A 22407-nucleotide genomic window follows, 5' to 3' on the forward strand; every position below is an offset into this window, starting at 1 on the left:
TGACTCGAGGGGCCTTGGGGCTGGGGGCTCCAGCTGGGCCCCGAGCGGCAGGAAAGGGAATTGAGGGAGGTTCAGAAATAAAACATTTATTACATGAAGAGGAAGGACGGGCAGGGGGAGGGGATGGCCACGAGGCTGGCCACCTCAGTGTCGGGTGAGTGGGGAGGCTGGGGCGGGCAGGGCAGGACAAGGAGGTCCAACTGGCCTCCCTGAGGGGGAGGGGGGTAATGTCCACAGCTGTAGCCAAGGAAAGGGGGCAGAGGCGCAGAGAACGAGGGCCTGTGCCCAGCGCAGGGTGAAGATGGGCGCTTGAGGCTGGTGGGGCAGGGGGCTCCCTCCCTCTGCCCCTTCCCAACTTAAATAGGCATAAATAAGAAGCGTCCAGACTCTCGGGCCACCAGGGGCTGCCCCGCCCAGCCCCCTTCCCCGCAGCCTAACACGAGTGCCGCTCATCAGTCGGGCATCGGTGGGCCGGCCAGCCGGGGAGAGGCTGCCAGGGAGGCGGCCAGCTCCCAGGCCGCGGAGGTAGTTGGAGTCAGTGTCCAGAGCGGCCGGGCCCTCACAGCACAATCCATGTGTATCGCTCACTGTCCGCCAGAACCTTCAGTGAGCACCCTGCAGGGAAGGGTCAGGGGTGAGCCTCGGAGTCTGCAGGCCCAGGCTGGTGGGGGCAGGGGTGCCTCTTTCCCTGACTGGACTTGGGCCCCAGGTTCCAGAAGGCAGTGACCCTGAGTTACCCTGTGGGCCTCCCACCTGCAGCCACCCAGTAGACATCTACAGAGCAAATGAATGGACTGGCTGGGGGTCCCCAGGTGCCACACCTGCCAGGTCCCCTCTGAGCCAGCCCTTCCTTCACCCCAGTTACCTGGTATCCACTAGCATGGCCAGTGGACTCCATTCAGGAATATATGAATCGCACCTGCTCTAGGCCTGGCATAGCACCAGATAAGGGCCTTAGTTCTGACCGTCAACAGGTCATGGAGCCTACCTTTATGCAGCGCCTCGTTGGTCATCCTATTGACATAGCGGCCACTGCTCTCAGGCACCAGCCACTTCATGACCATGTCGACGCAGCTCTTGCGGTATGAGCTCCAGACACTGCCGCTGAGGGCAAGGGGGTGAGGGCTCTCATCACCCAGGCCACCCTCCCCAGTCCCTGGCCCTCGGCCCCTGCCCCAGCCCCACCTCACCTGGTCTGGCCCTTGACCTCGGTGAGGTCGCCTACACTGACTGTCTCGAAGATGCCTGTGTTGAGGTCCCATGCCACCTTGAGGCTGGTATGATAGGTCTTTGGTCTGCAGCAGGGTGGGGGGCAAAGGAGAAAGGGATGGGACCAATGGGTCCTGCAGCTGGGACCCAGGCGACTTGGGGATTTCTGTCTTTGGAGCAGGAATGGAGTGCCCGATCCAGGTTCTGGGGGCAGGGGAGGTCGTCTCACATCCCCACTTGCCCACCCCCACTTAAGTATGTGAGTGTGGCTGCCTGCTGGCAAGTGAGGGGCATCCCTGCTCACTCACCGGAGCTGGCCCTCCTCAGTTGGGGACGGGAATGCCAGGAGCAGCAGGCCAATGTTGATGAGGACTTGATTGGTTTCCGGGCAGACCTGGAGTGGGTGGGTGGGGATGGCAGTAACAGCTATTGAGTGACACCCAGAAGAGAGGGGCCCTGGGCCCACCCCGTCCCCTCCCAGGGCCCACCTCTAGGATGACAATGTCATAGTCACTGAAGGAACAAAACTGGTGGGCCCAGGTGGCGTCATGGCGGATGACCTCATTGATGACGTACTCAAAGTCCAGTGTGAGCTGCTCCACCGTCAGGTACTGACCCTGGGGGTGGGGGTGGGGGGCTGCATCACCTGCCACGCCGGCAGGCTCCCCAGGGGCTGCCCCCGGACTGGCACCAACCTGGACGGCAGCCCGCTCCCGCATGGGCCGCAGGTTGCGGCCACGGAGATCGGTCACCACAAAGGGCAAGGAGATCTTGTCATCCTCGAACTCTGAGGGAACAGGAGGTGGGGGTAGGGGTGGGGTGGGGCTGATGGCCCCTCTGGCTGGCCTCCCACACCTCGGGCCCTGCCCGCTCACCGTCCTCCGGTTCTGTCCCTTCGCTGGACCCCAGCACGTAATACAGCTTGGTGTAGTTGACATAACCAGGCTCTGGAGCTGGTGCCTCTGCCGCGGGGGGGCTATCTCGGGGTACCACCTCCCCGCCTGGGGCCAGGGGCTCGGAGGGCAGGCGGCAGCGGCTGCCTGAGGGCCCCGGGCACGGGGGTGGCCGGGCTTCCTCCAAGGTCCCTCCCTTGGCCTCTCTGGCCCTGCGGAAGATGTCAGCCACAAACTCCTTGGCTTTGGCGATGGCAGGCGATGGCTCGGGGGCCCCGGGGGGCCGGGCGGGAGCTGCTTCAGGGCAGGGGCTGGGGAGGGCGGGGGGCACCTCGGGGCTCTGGGGCCCAGGGGGGCTGGGAGGGGCCGGCGGGGAGGTGGTGTGGTCATACAGGATTTGGCAGAAGCTGCTCTCGCCTGGAACGAAAAGAGGGGAGGCAGGTGGGGGGTGGTCAACAGGCGAGTTCAAGTTTGGGACACTGCCAACCTCCCTACCACCCCAGGGGTGATTCTTAGAGATCCACCTTGAAGAGACCCTTCTAGAGGACTTAACTTATGTTCAAAGATCAGTCTGAAACATTCAGAAGGGGAAAAGGCCTATACACACACATGCGCATCAATACCACATTCAGGCTTCAATTTGGAGCATCTACCAAATGCCACACGCTGAGGACACAAGTGAACAAGATACAAAAATCCTTGCCCTTGGGAAGCTGACAGTCTATAGCGACAAAAGGTAAAAATCACTGAAGTCTGAGTTTACTACACAGCCATCCATCGCCCCATCGGGAATCAAGCTGGCTTGGGCACAGAGCAGCCAAATCCCAGGCCTCCGTCTGTGTCTGCCTGACTAGGGACCAGTTCCCCCTCTGGGGAATGTGGGCTCAGCATGGACGACCCCGACAAGTTCACTGAGCAGCACCGCCGGGAGCTGGAGCTCTCCCTTCACCACCTCCGTGGGGCCCCCCACCATCAATGCTGGGAGGGTAGGAGCTGTGTCCGGAGACTAGGGACAAAGGCTCAGAGAGAAACTTGGCCAAGGCCACACTGCAAGACAATACGCCTACGGTGAGGTGAGTGTTAGGTACAGGTGACAGTGCCCCCATCAGCCCCGACTGCACGCAGCTGAGTCCTGTCCCACACGACCCTTCCTACAGGGACCCACAGCCACAGGTACATGGGGTATGGGCCTTGGCTAGGCCTGGCTTGTTGGGGGCTTGCAGCTTGATGAGGGGCAGGGCCTTGTGTACAGTGGCCCAGGTGGCCAGGGCCAGGGCTCCCTGGATGGGCCTAGGCAGAAGGCATTCTGGCCCTTGCTGATTTGTGATCTTAGTTATATACACATTTAATTCTCTTTTCATGTCCACTCCCCTTCTTCTCCCAGAGGCAACCATTTTATTGTAGTTGGTGGATATCTTTGTATTTGACTGGGCTCTTGCAAAACTGGAATATATTTTTAATTTATACATAAGTGGTATCATTATCTGGCCATAGATCTCCTTTCGTTTCTTTTGCATTCGAGCATGTCTTGAAGGCATGCTCCATGGACATGCATGCTGGGGTGCCCACTGGGACTGCTGATCCAAGAGAATACCCGCCTTGTCCTACCTCCCCGATCCCCAAGAATAGACAGTAGGCAGCCCCCAGAGCCTCGGACACAACCAGGCGCAGGACAGCGGGGCTGTAGTCACACTGTTGCCATGTGGCCCTGAGAGTACAAGGGAGACCCAGGGCCCCACATCACCACCAGCCGGTAGCATTATCAGCTTCTTAATGCTGAGCACTCCGTCAAGGGACATCACCCTGTGATCTTCACTGGCATATTTCCTATTTCCAAAGACGCACGACAGCCACATGTCCACTGACCACTCACTCCTTGAAATTTTAAATTTTTGAAAAGAACACTGTACTGTCCAGCATGGTAGCTGTGGCCACATGTGGCTATTGAAACTCAACCAAAAAGAACTGAAATTAAAAACTCAGTTCCTTGGTCACACAAGCTGCTTTCAAGTGGCTAATGGGGGCAGCTATAGCAGACACAGCAAATATAGACCATCCCAGCCCTGCAGAAAGTTCTAGTGGACAGTGCTGGGGTGGAACACAGCTAGCTCTGGATTCAACAGTCCTGCTTTCCAGCTGTGTGATTTTGGACAAGGGATGTCACCTCTCCATACCTCGTCCTCCTCATCTGTTACATGGGGTAGTAACAGGACCACCCCCGGAGGGAGGCTAGGCGGAGACAGGGGACCAGGAGCTCTGAGGCTCCCAGCACGTACTGGGCCTATCATCAGACCCGGGGGGGCCTACCTGCTGAGTGGACCGAGACGGCACAGGCCACCAGAGAGTAGCTGGTGTTGAGCAGCACCACCTGGTCCTTCTTGAGCTGAAAGGCAGGCTGGAAGGTGGGGAAGGGGTAGACCACCTGGTACTTGGTGTGCAGCATGAAGCCGTGCCGCAGGCACTGCGCACTCGGGTCACCTGCGGTTAACACATGCCACACAGGTTCACTTGTGGCCTCGGGGCAGGGAGGCAGCCTGCACCCCAGCCTGCACCCCAAGGTCCCCAGGCGCTCACCTGGATGGGCCCGGCTGGCTTCGCGGCAGGCAGCGCAGCGGCCTGGTGGCGGCACCGCCACAGTGCTGATGTAGATGTCCCGGTGGTTCTCGTCACTCATCATCATCATGTTCATGAGCATCCCATTTGCTGAGCGGGTGCTAGGGGCCAGCACACCTTCAGCAGCCTGGCCCATGCACCGCCCCTCCCGTGTCCCCAGGCCTTCCGTGTCCCCAAGTCTTACTTGAAGCCGAAGACAATGACCTTGGAGGCATCGCTGGGCCACTCACACACGGTCAGGTACAGGTCGCTGTAGATCTCCTCGTCCTGGAAGAGCCGCACCTGCCGGACCTGAGCAGCAAGTTCAGGGTATGGGGTCTGAGCGGGTTGGGTGGAGGGTGGCAGGGGGCCCAAAGCCACATGACGCTGGGCTGGAATGGGAGCTGGGGCTGAGCTGGCAGGAGCAACCTTTTGGGGGGCTAGGGGTGTTTCTGGCTCCAGCCAGGGAGTCCCAAGCAGCCCCTACACCACCCCACTCTGCATTCCCAAGAACAGGCTGGGCAGGCTCCCCTTACAAGCAGGGGAATCAGGGAGGCCAGCCCAGCCCGGGGGGGGGGGGGGGGCTGATGGGAGCCCTGCCCCAAGAAATCAGACTCTGCCAGACACAGCAGTTCCAAGTGCTGTTCACCCTGAAACCTGTTCACCTCTTTGAGCACACGTAGAAACTGAAGTAACAGCACTCACCTCCTGGAGTGGGGGGAGGGGTAGGTCAAGGTGTCAAAGTCAGGGTGAAGTGAAGGAGCTAGCAAACCTAACGGGTCCCACCTGGCCTGAGCCTGCCGTTTCCTTCTTACAGGCTATATATACTGAGTTGAGTCACAAGAAAGTGCTGCTGTTTACCCGCTTTCAACTATGAAAACGGCAATTTCACATCAGGTTTGACCTAACACATGGAGTAGTTTCCCCACTCTATGGACAAGGAAGCAGAGGCTCGGGGAGTGATGGGACCTGTGGGTCACCTGCTGGAAGGGACAGCCCAGCCCTGGGCCCAGCCCTACCAGCTTGAGTTTGCTGTGCACGTTGAACTCCCACCAATACAGATGGTAGATGTAGAAGGAGAAGTCGTCATCCCCACTGCTGCTGGTGTATGAAAGAACGTACCGGCCGCACTTGGAAAAGCCCAGGAAGATGTGTCTGTGAGGGGTGGGGGGGAATGGCCAGGTCAGGACCAGCCTATTGCGCCCCCACCGCCCACCAGCCCCTGCCCCAGCCCCGCAGCCTCACCCTGCGTAGAGAAAGTCCTCGTCCACAATGTTCTTGAGGGAGACGCAGACCCTGGGCGGCAGCTTCCGGAAGAGGCGAGGGGAGAGCTGCCCACTGATCTGGGGAAGGGGCAGCCCTGGCTCTTGAGGCACTGTCACCTCCCCAGTCCCCTCACCTAAAGCAGAGTAGCACCCCCAGGGTCTGGCCCAGACACACAGCCCACTTCCTGACAACCATGACGGTCAAGAGTGGTCCAAACTCTGGAAGGTGGAAATAGCTGGGGAAGATGGATCACCTGGGCCTCACTTGAGCCTCCCCTCCACCAGGGACCCATGCCACCCTCCCAACCTCACATCTCTTCAGCCTCAGAGCCCCTCTTCCCCCAAGCACCCAGGTTCTAAGGGCCAGCACTGGCATTATCTCCCTGGGGAAGGTTCCCCAGTCACCCATGGGTCACAGTGGGCCACTGGCTGCCTTCCTGAAGGCTGCTTCAGGATGCACTGAGTTGCAGGTGTCCTCGACCACTAAGGAGGCTTGACCAACTGCACTCACCTGTCCCTCACCTATGACCCTACACACAGGGTGCTCAGGACCTTTGGGACAGCCCTGGCCTCGGCTGGGGACCCTCTGAGGCAGAAGGGTGGGGCTGACCAGTGACCTTCCAATTCCTGCCCACTTCCCCCTTCTCAATTAACCTGGCCACCTTCTAACCGAATCCCTCATCCCAAAAACTTAAAGGAAAGATTTGTAGTGGGTGTGGGGGAGGAGTTGGGGGGGGGCAGGCAGGCACAAGCTGGGTAGTGGGGGATCAGTGCACCCTGAGTTGTACAGGCCAGTCTGAGTGAGATCCTTGGCCTTAAACCAAGAGTTGTACAGAGCGCAGTGCGATGAGAAAGAGATCTATTTGGGGAGCTCCCTAGCAGATGGGGGAGACAGCCCACTCCTCAAGGAGATCCTAGTCTGATGGAACAGCCCTACCGGAGAGGCCCAGGCTGACAAGGGAGACACAATCCCGGTCCGGGGAGCCTCCAAGCTAAGGGTGGAGCCACAGCCCAACCCAGGGAACAACCAGGCTGAAGGCGGAGACTGTCCCTGCCCCAGGACCTCTCAGAAGGAGACGCGGCGCTGCCCTCACAGAGTTCCCAGCCTAATGGAGAAGGCGCTCTCCCCATCCACGGGGATACAGTTCTGGCCAGGCTGCCGCTGACCTGACAGCAGAGCTCCCAAACCGACGGGGGGCAGATATGCTGGTGCACTGTGAGCTTACAGTCCGATGGAGACCTCAGAGCCCTGCTCGGGGCGCTCCCAGTCCGAGGGGGAAGACCGGGCTTTCTCCAAGGAGGTCCCTCCCATTCAATGGGGGAGGCAGACCCAGGTACAGGAACTCCCGGCTGCGGAGCGGTCAGAGCCGGGACAGAGGAACACTAGGCAGAGGAAGCCCAAAGCCGGGAGCAGACGCTCCGCCAAGGGGGCGGGAAGGCTCCGGAACGGAGGGGCCACGGGAGCAGGGGTTTGAAAAAGGAGTCTGACCCTGGACCGCCCCCCTCCTCCTTAAGCCCGCAGCCCTTCCATCCAAGCCCCCTCCTCCGGACCCCGCCCCCAGCCCCCTCCATCCCAAACCGCGTCCCAGCCCCCTCCCCCCGACCCTCTCCCCCCGGGCCCCGCCCAGCCCCCTTCCCCCGAGCCCCCTCCCCCGGGGCTCCGCCCCCAACCCCTCGCCCCGCGAACGCCCTCCCTCCCTCCGCCTCCCTCGTCCCTTCTCCCCACCCTGCGGCGCGCCCCTCCCAGGCTCCAGGCCTCACCTTGACCCGCTCCAGCTGCTTGAGGACGTGCTCCCGCCGCCGCCCCGCTGCCCGCTTCCCCCCAGCGCCCCCGGGGCCGCCGCCGCCGCTCCCGGCCCCGCTGTTCCGCTCCGATTTCGAGCTGGGCGCCATTTTCACCCCCTCCCTCCACTTCCGGAGCAACCGGCCTTTTGGTCCCACCCCCGCCGCCTCCTCATTGGCCCTCTCTCGGCCTTGCGGCCGGTCGGTTGGGTGGCGGCCCGCACTCGGGGCCTCTTCCCGCTAGGCCCGTCCGTCACAGCCAGCGCGGCCCCTGATTGGTGGGGACGGTACAACCCCCGTGGTTCGCCGCCGTGTTCCCGCCTTTCCGCAAGGACGCACCCGTCAGAGGCCCCGTTTGCGCCCCGGGCGGAGATGACTGTGACCCGATAGGCGAGGGCCCCCATCCCTCTCGGCGGCGTCACGCCCCCCTGCGGCTGGTGGGTTTCCATGGAGACGGCAGGCGGTCCAGGCCCGTGGGCGGGGCGACCGGAGCCCGTGGTCCACACGGGCCGGAGTCCCCACAGCCTCCTCTCCGAAAGCGCGGAGGCCTAGCGAGTATCCTGGGGCCGCCCGGCCAGGCCTACGAAAGGGATTTGCAAAAAAGCATGAGATTCGATGAAAACCTCTTTCAGATCGCCTGCGGGCGGCCTGGTGGGATGATGATGATGATAATGATCGCATGGATCGCTTGTATAGCGCTTTACACCATGGTAGCCACGGTTCTGAGCTTACAGTAATTCTACATCGTAGGTCGGTGTTGTGCCCCTTTTACAGATGACAGTAATAATAATGATTATTATATTAATCGTCATTAACAATGACGATTGTTGAATGTCTGCTATGAGTATCGTCTTCATGTGCATTTGATCATTTAATCTTACCAACAGTTGTAAATAGGTTCTTTTATTATGTCATTTTACACAGGATGAAACTTAGGGGCTTACAGTGTAGTGTGCTGAGTACCTGACATGCGTACACCTCAACTGTGACTATAATCAGGGAGGAAGTGAATGGATCTTGCTCTTCACGTTCTTCCAGCCTCATGCATTCATTTAGTCAATATTTATTGAGCACCTACTGTGTTCTAGACGCTGGTGAACAAGACAGATGATAAAGAAGGAAATAGATTTCGGATACCTAATTCCAGCAAGGATTAGAAATCAAAAGAAAGGAAGAAGGCTGCTCAAGGCAATCAAAGAGGAGCTCTGTGCAGGTGAGGAAGAGGAATATTCTAGGAAAGGCCAAGCCTTCAGAGGGATGAGGGTGGCTTGACCGAGAGACCACAAAAAGGCCAGTTGGGCCAAAGTAGAAATGAGCAAGGAAAAGAGACAAAGCACCAGAAAGCAGGCAGGGAGTGTTGGTAAGCAAGAGAGTTGGATTTTACTTTTAAGCATAAAGAGAAGTCTCTGGAGATTTTTAGTAAATGATGGAATCTGATATGAGAGTTAAAAGATCATTGTGATCCATAGGGCGCCTCACTGGCTCAGCGGGTAGAGCATGCAACTCTTGATCTCAGGGCCTGGAAGTCAAGCCCTGTGTTGGGTGAAGAGATTACTTAAAACAAAAACAAAAACAAAAAAAAAACTAACAATAAAAGATCATTGTGATCCAAAGAATTAAATAAATACCAATCAGTCCATACTGGTATAAATAAATGATTGAATAAAAAATGAGGGAAAAGAGAACACCCATCCATATAGAAGATGTGCAATTAATAAGTAAAAAAGAGGGGATCCCTGGGTGCGGCTCAGCGGTTTGGCGCCTGTCTTTGGCCCAGGGCGCGATCCTGGAGTCCCGGTATCGAGTCCCACGTCGGGCTCCTGGCATGGAGCCTGCTTCTCCCTCCTCCTGTGTCTCTGCCTCTCTCTCTCTCTGTCTATCATAAATAAATAAATAAATAAATAAATAAATAAATAAATAAATAAATCTTAAAAAAAAGGTAAAAAAGGAATGAGGGAAATAGAAAATCATTATCAGGCAAACAACATGGTTATAATTGCAGCAGGCAAGATCTATTAATGAGTGCTAAAATTACTGGATGAAACTTTAAGGAGAAATGGGACATTTGCTTACCATAAAAGCATCTCTCCTGAAATATTTATTAATTACTGGATTTTTAAGAATATATGTCCACAGGGGTGCCTGGGTGGCTTACTAGGTTAGGTGTCCAACTCCTGATTTTGCTCAGGTCATGATCTCAGGGTTGTGGGATCAAGTGCTCTCTCTCTCTCTCACTCTCTCTTTCAAAAAAAAAAAAAATGTCCACACAATGTATGCTATTACTCCTTTCAAGAGGTGGAGCTTAACTCACCTTATTGGGTGTGGGCAGGATTTAGTGACTTGTTTCTAAGGAATAAAAGTATGGAAAAGGCAAAAAGTAACTTGACAGCGGAGAAACCTGGCAGATACTACCTCAACCAACATTACATTATCATCACAGCAATGAGTCATCTGCATGGACCTCTGATATGACGTGAAGAGTACACGACACTCTCTGGTACTGTCCCCCAAACCCATAACTTCAGTCTACTCAGGAGAAAACATCAGATGTTTGTCCCAAATTGGGGGACATTCTACAAAAAACCTGACTGGGACACTTCAAAAATGTCAAGGTCAGGGCAGCCCGGGTGACTCAGCGGTTTAGTGCAGCTTTCAGTCCAGGTTGAGATCCTGGAGACCCCAGATTGAGTCCCACATTGGGCTCCCTGCATGAAGCCTGCTTCTCCCTCTTCCTGTGTCTCTGCCTCTCTCTCTGTGTGTCTCATGAATAAATAAAAATCTTTTTAAAAAAATGTCAAGGTCATGAAGGGCACCTGGGTGGCTCAGTCAGTTTAAGTGTCCAACTGTTGGTTTCAGCTCAGGTCAGGTCATAATCTCAGGGTCCTGAGATTGAGCCCCATATTGGGCTCTATGCTCAGCGTGGAGTCTGCTTGAGATTCTCTCTTTCCCTCTGCCCCTCCCCTTCACTTGCTCTCTCTCTCTCATAAATAAATAAATAAATCTTGAAAAAAATGTCAAGGTCACGAGAAACAGAGCATGACCAAGACATTGGGATGGATTAGAGAAGTCTTAGGAGGCATGATAAATGAAATGTGATGTCCTGGATGGGATCCTGGAACTGAAAAGGACATCAGAGAGAAAACTGGTGTAATTCATATTAAATGTGTAGTTTAGTGAATACCAATGTTAGTTAATCTCTTAGTTGTGACAATTATAGCACCGTTATGCAAGATGTTAACATTCAGGCCAGTGGGGTGAAGGATAGACAAGAAGTTGGCAAATTTGCAGGGTGCCAACCTTGCAAATTATCTTAGTCCATTGAGCTGCCATACTAAAAATGCTATAGACTGGGTGATTTTTTTTTTTAAGATTTTATTTATTTGAGAGAGACAGAGAACGAGCAGGGAGGAGGGGCAGAAGGAGACAGAAACAAACTCCCCGCTGAGCAGGGAGTCCGATGTGGGGCTCGATCCCAGGACTCTGAGATCATGACCCAAGCTAAAGGCAGACGCTTAACCAACTGAGCCACCGAGGTGGCCAGACTGGGTAAATTTATGACAAACATTTATTTCTCATGGTTCTGGAGGCTGGGAGGTCCAAGACCAAGGCACTGACATAGCCAGTATCTGGTGAGGGACCACTTCCTAGATTAAATATAGGCTTTTCCTCGACCTATGATCACATGGCTGAGAGAGACAGGGAAAGAGAGAGAGAGAGAGAGCACGCAGAATCATGTGAACACCAGCTCCCCTAATAAGGCCCTAATCCCACTCATGAAGGCTCCATCTCATGACCTAGTCACCTCCCAAAGGTCCCACCTTCTAATACCATCACATTGAGGGTTAGGTTTCAACCTATGCATTTAGAGGAGACAGAGACATTTAGTCCGTAGCTTACAAATCTTCTGTAAATTGAAAATTATTTCAGAGACACCTGGGTGGCTCAGCGGTTGAGCTTCTGTCTTTGGCTCAGGGCGTGATCCCAGGGCTCTGGGATCGAGTCCCACATCAGGCTCCCTGTGAGGAGCCTGCTTCTCCCTCTGCCTATGTCTCTGCCTCTCTCTCTGTCTCTCATGAATAAATAAAATATTTTTTTAAAAAAAGGACAGAAAAGAAAATTATTTCAAATTTTCAAAATTTTTGAAGAGTTTTGGTAAGGGGCGCCTGGGTGGCTCAGTGGGTTAAATGTCTGCTTTTGGCTCAGGTCATGATCTCAGGGGCCTGGAATGGAGCCACATGTCCGGCGCTCTGCTGAGCTGAGTTCGCTTCTCCCTCTCCCTCTGTCCCTTCCCTGCTTGTGCTTTTTGTCTCATTCTCACTCTCTCAAATAAATAAATAAAATATTTTAAAAAGATAAAAGAGTTTTGATGAAAGGTCATTTGGCTTCTGTGTGGGCAAGAATGGCCTCAGGGAGTCCAGAGGGAAAAGTTATAGTGGCTTGGATTCAGGTAATAGCATGGAGATGGAGAAAAGTGGCCATATTTGGAACCAATGGGTCATGTTCACAGACCAGGTATTGGAGTGGAGACCAGAAGGGGACCAGAGATTGTTGTAGCACCTGAGTGGATAGTGAGTTCCAGCTTCTCTACATCCTTGCCAACACTGGTTATCTTCTGTTTTTTTTTTTTTTTTTTTAAGATTTTTAAAATTTTTATTTATTCATGAGACATACAGAGAGAGGCAGAGACATAGGCAGAGGGAGAAGTAGGCTCCCTGCGGACAGCTTGATGTGGGACTTGACCCCAGGACCCCGGGTCTCATGACCTGAGCCAAAGGCAGACACTCAACCACTGGGCGACCCAGGTGCCCCTATCTTCTGTTTTTTTTTTGTTGTTGTTGTTGTTACAACCCGACCCAATGGATGTGATCATTTATGTTTTTTGTTTTTTTTTAAGATTTTATTTATTTATTCATGAGAGACACAGAGAGAGTGAGAGAGGCAGAGACACAGGCAGAGGGAGAAGCAGGCCCCATGCCGGGAGCCTGGGACCTGATCCTGGGACCCCAGGATCACGCCCCTGGCCAAAGGCAGGCGCTAAACTGCTGAGCCACCCAGGGATCCCCGATCATTTACTTTTAAATAGGTATTACCTTCACACAGTTTGAAATTCAACACAGAGAAGACATAAAATGGGTAATAAGCATGAGAAAAGATGTTTGACATTCTTAGTCCTCAAAGAAATACAAATAAAGTCACCATGACAGACCCACCAAAATGGCTAAAATTGAAGGCTGACCACACCAAGGGTCGACAAGGACATGAAAGAACTGAGACCCTCATAGACCACCTGTGGTAGTGGAAAATGGCACAACCACTTTGGAACAGTTTGACAGTTTCTTGAAAGGTTAAAAGTAGAGGTGTCTGGGTGACTCAGGTGGTGAAACATCTGCCTTCCGCTCAGGTCATGACCCCTGGATCCTCAGATGGAGCTCCTTGTTGGGCTCTCTGCTCAGCAGGGAGCCTGCTTCTCTTTCACTCCCTGTTTCCCCTCTCTCATATGTGTGCTCTCTCTCTCTATATATATATTTTTAAATATTTGATTTATTCATGAGAGACACAGAGAAAGAAAGGCAGAGACATAGGAGGAAGGAGAATCAAGCTCCCCTGAGGAAGTCCGATGTGGGACTCGATCCCTGAACTCCAGGATCACACCCTGAGCCGAAAGCAGAGCTTAACTACTGAGCCATCCAGGCATCCCTCTCTCTCATTCTCTCTCTCTCTCAAATAAATAAACAAATAAATCTTTTTTTAAAAGTTAAATGTACACTTACTGTACCATTCAGCCATTTCACTCTTACGTATCTACCCAAGAGAATTTCTCTAAGACATGTTTACTCAAAGACTTGCTCAGGACTGTTCACAGAAGTTTCATGTAATAGCCTGAAGTAGGAAAGAAATAGAAGTCCATCAACATATGATAAACAAATGGTGGCCCATCCAAATAATATAAAAGAACAAATTATATTACACCTAAAACTCATGTTCTATGTCAATTATATCTCAAATTTTCAAAATGTTAAAATAAACTTTAAAAGAAGAATGAGCAATCAATGCATGTAGCACAGATGAATCTAAAACTAACTGTCCCAAATGGAAGAAGCCAGATACCACAGACTACATACTCTGTGATTCAATTTTTTTAAAAAACATTTATTTACTCATGAGATACACACAGAGAGAGACAGAGACACAGGCAGAGAGAGAAGCAGGCTCCATGCAGGGAGCCCAATGTGGGGCTCGATCCCGGGACTCCTGGGATCACTCCCTGGGCCGAAGGCAGATGCTCAACCGCTGAGCTAGCTACCCAGGCATCCCCATGATTCAATTAATATTAATTTCTAGGAAATGCAACCTGACCTGTAGTGACAGTAGATCTGTGGTTGCCTGGGGTTGGGCGTAAAGGGTGGGAGGAGGGAGGGCTGACCAAGGCTCAGAAGAATACTTTTGGAGGTGATGGAAATGTTCATCAACTGGTTATGGTTTCATAGGGGCATGCATGCTGAGGTTTGGAATGATGGGGTTTTTTGACTTTTGTTTTGTTTTAAGACTATTTTATTTGAGAGAGAGAAAGCAAGAGAGCATGAGCAAGTGGGAGGGGCAGAGGGAGAGGGAGAAGCAGGTTCCCTGCTGAGCAGGGAGCCCAACCCAGGGCCCGATCCCAGGACCCTGGGATCACAACCCTAGCTGAAAGCAGACGCTTAACTGACTGAGCCACCCAGGTGGCTGGAATGATGAGTTTTGACTCAAGTAGACTTTAAGACGTTTTCATTCTGGGGGTGCCTGGGTGGCTCAGTCGGTTGAGTGTCTGATTCTTGATTTCGGCTCAGGTTATGATCTTAGGGTTGTGAGATGGAGCACCATGTCTGGCACTGTGCTCAGCAAGAAGTCTGCTTGAGATTCTCTCTCTCCTTTCCCTCTGCCCTTTGCCCCACCTACATGCTCTCTCTCGCTCACTCTCGCTCTCTCTCTCTCTCTCTCAAATAAATAAATAAAAATAAAAATAAAATATTTAAAAATTTTCATTCTGTTGTATGTCATGTATACCTCAGTCCAGTTTTTCTTTCTCTTAATTCAACAAGGATATAACGTAGCAAACCGCCCCCCCTCAGCCCCAGGTACTCAATTCTTTCCCCAGAAATAGCTGATACCTTTCTTAATTTATGAAAATGATCAAAATTGTCATCCTTGCTCTGTACCTTTTTTATCCTTCAAGATTAGCCCTACTCACACTAATCCATATAATGATTTGAATGGTGATCCGCAAAAGGATATCCTGATGTTCAAACCTGCTGAACATGTGAATATGACCTTATTTGGAAAAAATTTTTGTAATTAAGTTAAAGATGTTGAGATTATCCTGGATTAAGTGGCTGGGCCCTAAATCCCATGATCAGACTCCTTATAAGAGAGAGGAGGAGGGACACACACACACATACACACACACGAAAAAGCCACATGGAAATTGAGGCAGAGATTACAGTGACGCAGCAACAGACCCAAGAACATCAAAGATTACTAGCAACCACCAGAAGCTGGAAGAGACACAAGGAAGGAAACTCCAGAAGGAATGACTATGCCAACACCTTGACTTTGGACTTCTAGTCTCTCCAAGTCCAAATAAATAATTTGAACTTCTGAAATGAATAAATGTCTGTTCTTTTAAGCTACTTTGTAGTCATTGGTACAACAGCTCTGGGAAACTAATACATTATGTATAGATCAAGTCCCTTATGTGTCCTAGATCTTGGTCTCTATTATTACTATTTTTTAAAAGATTTTATTTATTCATTCATGAGAGTCACAGAGAGAGGCAAAGACATAGGCAGAGGGGGAAGCAGGCTCCCTGGGGGGACCCTGATGCAGATTCAATCTTAGGAACCCAAATCACCCCCTGAGCCAAAGGCAGACACTCAACCCCTGAGCCACTCAGGTGTCCCTTGGTCTCTATTATTTTAAATAAGACATTTCTTGTTTGTTTATTCCTCTCTTGTGGGATTTTTTTCATTTGGTCACACCACAGATGTTCACTGATAACCTGGTATGTACTAGACGCTGTTCTAGGTGCCGGGGGCAGAGGTGACTATGGCCAAGTGCCCACCTCCACGGATGTGCCCACCATGGATAGTGGGCAAATATATAAATCAGGATGTTTGAAATACCAGGAAGAAAAATAGGCAGGGAAGAAGAGAGAGACAAAAATGTTGCTTCTAGGGGATCCCTGGGTGGCGCAGCGGTTTGGCGCCTGCCTTTGGCCCAGGGCGCGATCCTGGAGACCCAGGATCGAATCCCACGTCGGGCTCCCGGTGCATGGAGCCTGCTTCTCCCTCTGCCTGTGTCTCTGCCTCTCTCTCTCTCTCTCTGTGACTATCATAAATAAAAAAAAAAAAAAAAAAAAAAAAATGTTGCTTCTAGGGCAGCCCTGGTGGCGCAGTGGTTTAGGCCGCCTGCAGCCCAGGGCATGATTCTAGAGACCCCGGATCGAGTCCCATGTCAGGCTCTCTGCATGGAGCCATGGAGCCTGCTTCTCCCTCTGCCTGTGTCTCTGCCCCCCCTCCCCCCGTCTCTATGAATAAATAAATAAATAAATCTTTTAAAAAAATGTTGCTTCTGATCGGGGGTTTTGGTGAGGGGCTCTCTGAGGAAGTGATGTGAGTTAAAATTGCAAGCTGTGTGGGATCCAGGGCAGGAGAGAATTTTCACTGTAATAAAAGAGCCCCACAGGGAACGTCCTTGCACATATCTGTTACTGGCTTTGTAAGAGCTTTTCCAGAATAGGGGCACCGGTGGCTCAGTCGGTTAAGTGTCTGCCTTGAGCTCAGGTCATGGTCTCGGGTTCAAGTCATGATCTTGGGGCCCTGGGATCCAGCCCAGCATCATCAGGGCTCCCTGCTTAGTGGGAAGCGTGCTTCTCCCTTTCCCTTTGCCCCTCCCCCACTTATACATTCTCTCAAATAAAATATTTTTAAAAAGTGTTTTTTCAGGGGGATGCCCGGGTGGCTCAACAGTTTAGCGCCAGCCTTCGGCCTAGGGCATGATCCCAGAGCCCCGGGATCAAGTCCCACATCTGGCTCTCTGCAAGGAGCCTGCTTCTCCTTCTGCCTGTGTCTCTGCCTCTCTCTGTGTGTCTCTCATGAATAAATAAATAAATAATCTTTTTTAAAAAGTTTTTTTTTTTTTTTTTCCCAGAATAGACTTCTGGTCCTTGAGTGCTGCAGAGACAGTAATACTCCAAATATTCCAAATTGCTCCTCCCCACCCCCCAACCCCTACCCTCACTTTCTCTGTCCCTTGCTATCAGGCAGGACTATGTGACTAATCCTGGCCAATGAAGTGGGAGCAGAAGGGTTAGATGGTACTTTTGGGTGGAAACCCTGAGAAAGTTGACTTGGGAGTGCTGTCCCTGTTTCCATGGTGCCCAGGAACCAAAGTTTGGGGGCTGCTGTTCAAAACGGGGCAGCTTCTGTTGGGCTGGATCCCTGAGGGGCCAAGTGGCTCAGAGACCTCGCTGATTGGTTGGGATCATATTGTGTGATGACCAACTCTGGTGTTAGTCACTGACTTTTGAGGCTGTTTGCTACACAGAATGATCTTTTCTGCCCGACTAATACACATGTGAAACAGAACCAATATCTGTATGTGATATATTTTATATAGATATCCTTTATCCTTTATATATATGTCTATGTATGTATATCCTTTTCTACGTGCACATATGAAACAGAACCAATAAAATAGATATTTCTATATCTATCTCCTATCATGTTTATCTTTCATATATATATCCTCATATATACAGATGCACATATCATTTTATATTTTTTCTTTTTTTTAAGGTTTTATTTATTTATTCATGAGAGACACATAGAGAGAGAGGTGCAGAGACACAGGCAGAGGGAGGAGCAGGCTCCATGCAGGGAGCCCGATGCGGGACTTGAACCTGGGACTCCAGGATCATGCCCTGGGCTGAAGGCAGGCGCTAAACCGCTGAGCCACCAGGGATCCCCATATTTTTTTCTTTTGATCTCTATCTATAGATCTATCTCTATTGACTGACCTATCTATATCTCTATATCTCATCTATTGTCTATCTATAGAAAGAGAGATTTATGATGAGGACTTGCCTATGTGATTATGGAGGCTGAGAAGTCTTGTAATGTGCCATTGGCAAGCTGGAGACCCAGGAGCCTCATGGTAAAATTCCAGTCTGGGTGGGCATCAAGGCCTGAGAACCTGGGTTGCTGATTGTGTGAATCCCAAAGCCCAGTCCAAGGGCAGGAGAAGGCCAGGGTCCTACTCAAAAGTCAGACCAGAAGAAAAAAGGGCCAGTTCTTCCACTTGAAAAAGGACTTCGGCTGCCTCCATTTGGACCTCGAATTTTTCAAGTTGACTTCTTTCCAGCTTGTCTCTTGGGTCAGGTGGGAAACCCTGAGGGCAAAGCCTCGAATTTTCCAAGTTGACTTCTTTCCAGCTTGTCTCTTGGGTCAGGTGGGAAACCCTGAGAGCAAAGCCTCCCATGATGGGAACTGAATCTACCCCCTCAAGTATAAGAACCATCCTGAGCCAGCAAGACCCCATCCATGATTGACTCCAAAATAATGATCGAGGGGGACCTGGGTGGCTCAGTGGTTGAGCATCTGCCTTTGACTTAGGGAGTGATCCCGGGGTCCCAGGATCGAGTCCCACATCAGGCTCCCTGCGGAGAGCCTGCTTTTCCCTCTGCTTGTGTCTCTGCCTCTGTGTGTGTGTGTTTCTCATGAATAAATAAATAAAATCTTAAAAAAAAAACACAATGATTGATGTGACCTTCACTGACCACCTGCAGGTACTGAACCACCTTTGCCCCACGTTTTCCTTCTATAAGCCTGGAAGTATTTTCTGCATTTGGGAGACTGTCTTTAAGACAGTCCGCTGTCGGGGATCCCTGGGTGGCGCAGCGGTTTGGCGCCTGCCTTTGGCCCAGGGCACGATCCTGGAGACCCGGGATCGAATCCCACGTCGGGCTCCCGGTGCATGGAGCCTGCTTCTCCCTCTGCCTGTGTCTCTGCTTCTCTCTCTTTCTCTCTCTGTGAATATCATAAATAAATAAAAATTAAAAAAAAAAAGAATCTGTAAAAAAAAAAAGACAGTCCGCTGTCTTTCCCAGCGTTGGCCTCACTGAAATAAATTCCTTTCCCTGCTTTTGGATTTTGTCAGCGGCAAGTGGCTAAACCTGGTCTTTTTGGGACCCCAGGAACCAGATGCTCTCGCACCCCTGAACCCTGGCCACACCTCTGCTTTTTGTTCTGTCAGGCTCTCCATGGTTTGAATGATGCCCATCCACACTGGGGAGGGCAATCTATGTTACAGAGTTCACCGATTCAAATTCTAATCTCCTCTGGAAACAGCCTCACAGAAGCACCCAGAGATCATGTTTAATCTGGGCACCCCATGGCCCAAGATCATTTTATGATATAACCTTGCACTTGACCTATACATTTAACCATCCCAAGCACATGGCAGGCACATTTTCAGTTGTACCAGATACTTTCAGATTCCTCTTCTCTTTCTGACCCTCCTTCTCCATGACCACTGCTGGCTCCCTTCTGCCCACCCCTCAGGCATAAGCCATCCTCAACAGTTTCTCTTGGTCTCCCTTCTCATTTTATACTTTCTCCTTGGGTAATGCCATCCGAGCCATGGCTTCAGCTCTCACTCTGTGGAGAGCCTCCGTATTCTTTAGGATTAGAGTACATTGTTTTTCCAAAGGAGAAAAAAAGAGAAATGGTGGCTTATACATGAGAGACATCTGGGGTGCCTGGGTGGCCCAGTTGGTTAGATGTCCAACTCTTGGTTTTGGCTCAGGTCACCATCTTGGGATAGTGATCTGGGGGCTATGAGGTGGAGCCACACATCAGGCTCTGCGCTCAGCACAGAATCTGCTTAAGAGGGATGCCTGGGTGGCTCAGTGGTTGAACGCCTGCCCTGGCCTAGGTCATGATCCTGGAGTCCCTGGATTGAGTCCCACATCGGGCTTCCTGCATGGAGCCTGCTTCTCTCTCTGCCTCTCTATGACTCTCATAAATAAATAAATAAATAATCTTAAAAAAAAATAAAAGAATCTGCTTAAGATTCTCTCTCCCTCTACCCCTCCACCTCTCTCTCTCTCAAATAATAAATAAATAAATCTTAAAAAAAATCTTTAAGCCTCATGGGGTCCCAAAGGCCTAACCATGAGAGTTTCTCTGCTTTTGTCAGATATGCCTCCCTACTCCAGCTGGAGGGAGAGGCTCCCCATCTAGCTAGCTCCTCTATCAGATCAGCTGCACCCCATCTGGTCCTTGGCCTAATTGAGTTCACCTCTCTGCCAGCCTGAGAAACTATCCAAACATGTCAATCATATCCTCCCATGGGAACCAGAGGTCACCTGTCCCTTTGTCACTACAAAACCTGCCTGCCACAGCTCCTGCTTCTTAATATTTTTTCTTCATGAAAAAAAAATTTATACCGGCTTCTTGGTGATGATATCCAAGATTCACACTAATTTAAGCAGATTATTTTATGAATAAGCAATTTTCATGAGTAAATTTTGGAGGCCACAATTGAAATAAATATGCTTATTTTATTTAAAGATTATGCTTATTATTTTTAAAGATTTTATTTATTTATTCATGAGACACACACACAGAGGCAGAGACACAGGCAGAGGAAGAAGCAAGTTCTATGCAGGGAGCCTGATGTGGGACTCAATCCTGGGACTCCAGGATCACACCCTGGGCCGAAGGCAGGCACTAAACTGCTGAGCCACCCAGGGATCCCCAAAAATGCTAATTTTAATTGTGAATTTAGTGACTAGGCTAGTGCTTTGACTCTGTTTCTTGACTGCTCCCACGTGTGACACCCCTATGTGGTTCTGCATGGCCTCCAGTGTCCTGCCTCTCCTCTGAGCTGTGACTATACATGACTAATAATAAGCCAATGGCAATTTTTTTCTATTCAGGGTTGGGTGTCAGATGCTTGGCCATCTTGTAGCACTTAGAGCAGGAGATCCCTCCTTCATCAACATGGTAAACAGGAGGTAATCAAAACCCTAGTCAGTGCAGGGATGGCTTTCCATCAGATGTGAAATGTAGGTTGCCTCAATCATGGTCACTATTCTCAAGGTAATGTCATGGCCCAAGATGGCTGATGGAGTTCCAGCCATCACATCGACCTTCCAATGATAGGGAGGAGAAATTCACTCCCTTTCCCTCAAAGTTGTACCCACCACTTCTCCTTACACAGTCACATGGCTATACCTAGCTGCAAGAGATGCTGGGAAATGTGGGTCTTTATCTTAGGCAGCCATATGCCCAGCTAACTATCATAATTTTATGGATTTGGCCCAGATCCTGAAGGGTTAATTAGCCAGATGAAGCCTGATTGAGAAGTTTGGCCTCAGTCTGTGTCTTGAGGTTGAATGCCACTAGAGGATGGGGAGGGGCAGGCCCAAGTTATGCCTTGGGATCACTAGTTGGTATTGATTTAGGCTCTTTTCTTTTCTAGTTGCGGAACTACATGTCCTATTATTCTCTTGCTTTCTTTTCTTTCTTTTTTTTTTTTTAAGATTTATTTATTTATTTATGATAGACATAGAGAGAGAGAAGCAGAGACACAGGAGGAGGAAGAAGCAGGCTCCATGACAGGAGCCTGACGCAGGACTCAATCCCGGGACTCCAGGATCGCGCCCTGGGCCAAAGGCAGGCGCTAAACCGCTGAGCCACCCAGGGATCCCCTTCTCTTGCTTTCTTACACATCAACCCCACCTCCTCCCTGTACCCCCCAACAACCAAAATGAGACCAGATTACTGCACTAGCTAGCTGCCCAGTGTTACTGCAACTTTCCCTTGTCCCCATGACCCTATAGTTCTCCCTACCCTGAAGTCAGAGTCTGAGAGACACCAACACTTCCTCCCCGTGCAAACCTTCCTACACATACAGACACAATCCTACATGCATTCCACAAAGGTGTAATAAATGGTGATTATGCTAGGCTCTACATGGGCCAACTATATTCTTCTACTGTGGTCCCTGCAGAACTCTTTGCTGGGTGGGGGAGGCTGTACTAGGCAGGGCGGGGCAAGACTGGGCTGGGCTGGGCTGGGCTAGGTAGAGAGAAGGGAGTTTGTTTCAGGGAGATAAGGCCAGGGGGTCATTTATAAGAGCAGTGGTTAGGTTCCTAGCCAATCAGCACATTCCATCCTTCTGGCCATGGAGACTGGTTGAGATAGGCATGTGACAAAAGCTAGGCCAGGGAGATTTAAGCTTGAGGCTTTCAGCTTGACTAAAGCTAGGGATGTGCATATGTTGCTGCAGGGGTTATCTTGGCCCTATACAGAGAAGTCTGCTATAGAGCCAAGAGACAGAGGGAGAATCTATCCTAGGACATCATTAAGCCCCTGGATCCAGCTATACCAGAAAGATACATCCGCTAAACATTTCTGTTCATGAGTCAATAAATGGTCTCATTTGCACTAGCCAGTTTGGTTTGGGTTCTCCATCGTTTGCAACTGAAAGAGGCCTGCCAAAAACAGCTTGGTACTCACTGGGGCTAGGATCAATGCAGTAATTCAGTAGCTCTGTGGGGCTAGTCCCATTACTCTGCTAGAGAGACTGGGGAGCTTCTACTCAGTGTCCAAACTAGCAGCCAC

The 22407-nt window shown here is 51.0% G+C and overlaps 1 protein-coding gene across 1 annotated transcript; it reads right to left on the bottom strand.

The window, feature by feature from the left end:
• Nucleotides 1–70: 70 nt before the first annotated feature.
• On the bottom strand, nucleotides 71–7876 carry DCAF15 (DDB1 and CUL4 associated factor 15). Its single transcript, XM_038567066.1, has 13 exons — nucleotides 7721–7876; nucleotides 5940–6037; nucleotides 5714–5849; nucleotides 4900–5006; nucleotides 4677–4816; nucleotides 4410–4580; nucleotides 2085–2519; nucleotides 1905–1996; nucleotides 1698–1826; nucleotides 1518–1603; nucleotides 1191–1295; nucleotides 989–1104; nucleotides 71–615 (listed from the first exon to the last, which is right to left on the bottom strand). The coding sequence occupies exons 1-13, from the start codon at nucleotides 7850–7852 to the stop codon at nucleotides 560–562; spliced, it is 1803 nt and encodes a 600-aa protein (XP_038422994.1). The 5' UTR covers nucleotides 7853–7876; the 3' UTR covers nucleotides 71–559.
• Nucleotides 7877–22407: the final 14531 nt, after the last annotated feature.

Source organism: Canis lupus, chromosome 20 (assembly GCF_011100685.1).
Source record: "Canis lupus familiaris isolate Mischka breed German Shepherd chromosome 20, alternate assembly UU_Cfam_GSD_1.0, whole genome shotgun sequence".
Taxonomy (NCBI): Eukaryota; Metazoa; Chordata; class Mammalia; order Carnivora; family Canidae; genus Canis; species Canis lupus.

Bases quoted from the DNA above. Each gene is read 5' to 3' on its own strand.
- DCAF15 (XM_038567066.1), bottom strand. From the start codon at position 7,852: ATGGCGCCCAGCTCGAAATCGGAGCGGAACAGCGGGGCCGGGAGCGGC. The intron at 4,817-4,899 runs GTAAGACTTGGG...GCTGGCCCCTAG, and splicing joins GTCATTGTCTTCGGCTTCAA to CACCCGCTCAGCAAATGGGA. The intron at 1,296-1,517 runs GTGAGTGAGCAG...ACCCTGCTGCAG, and splicing joins ACTGAGGAGGGCCAGCTCCG to ACCAAAGACCTATCATACCA.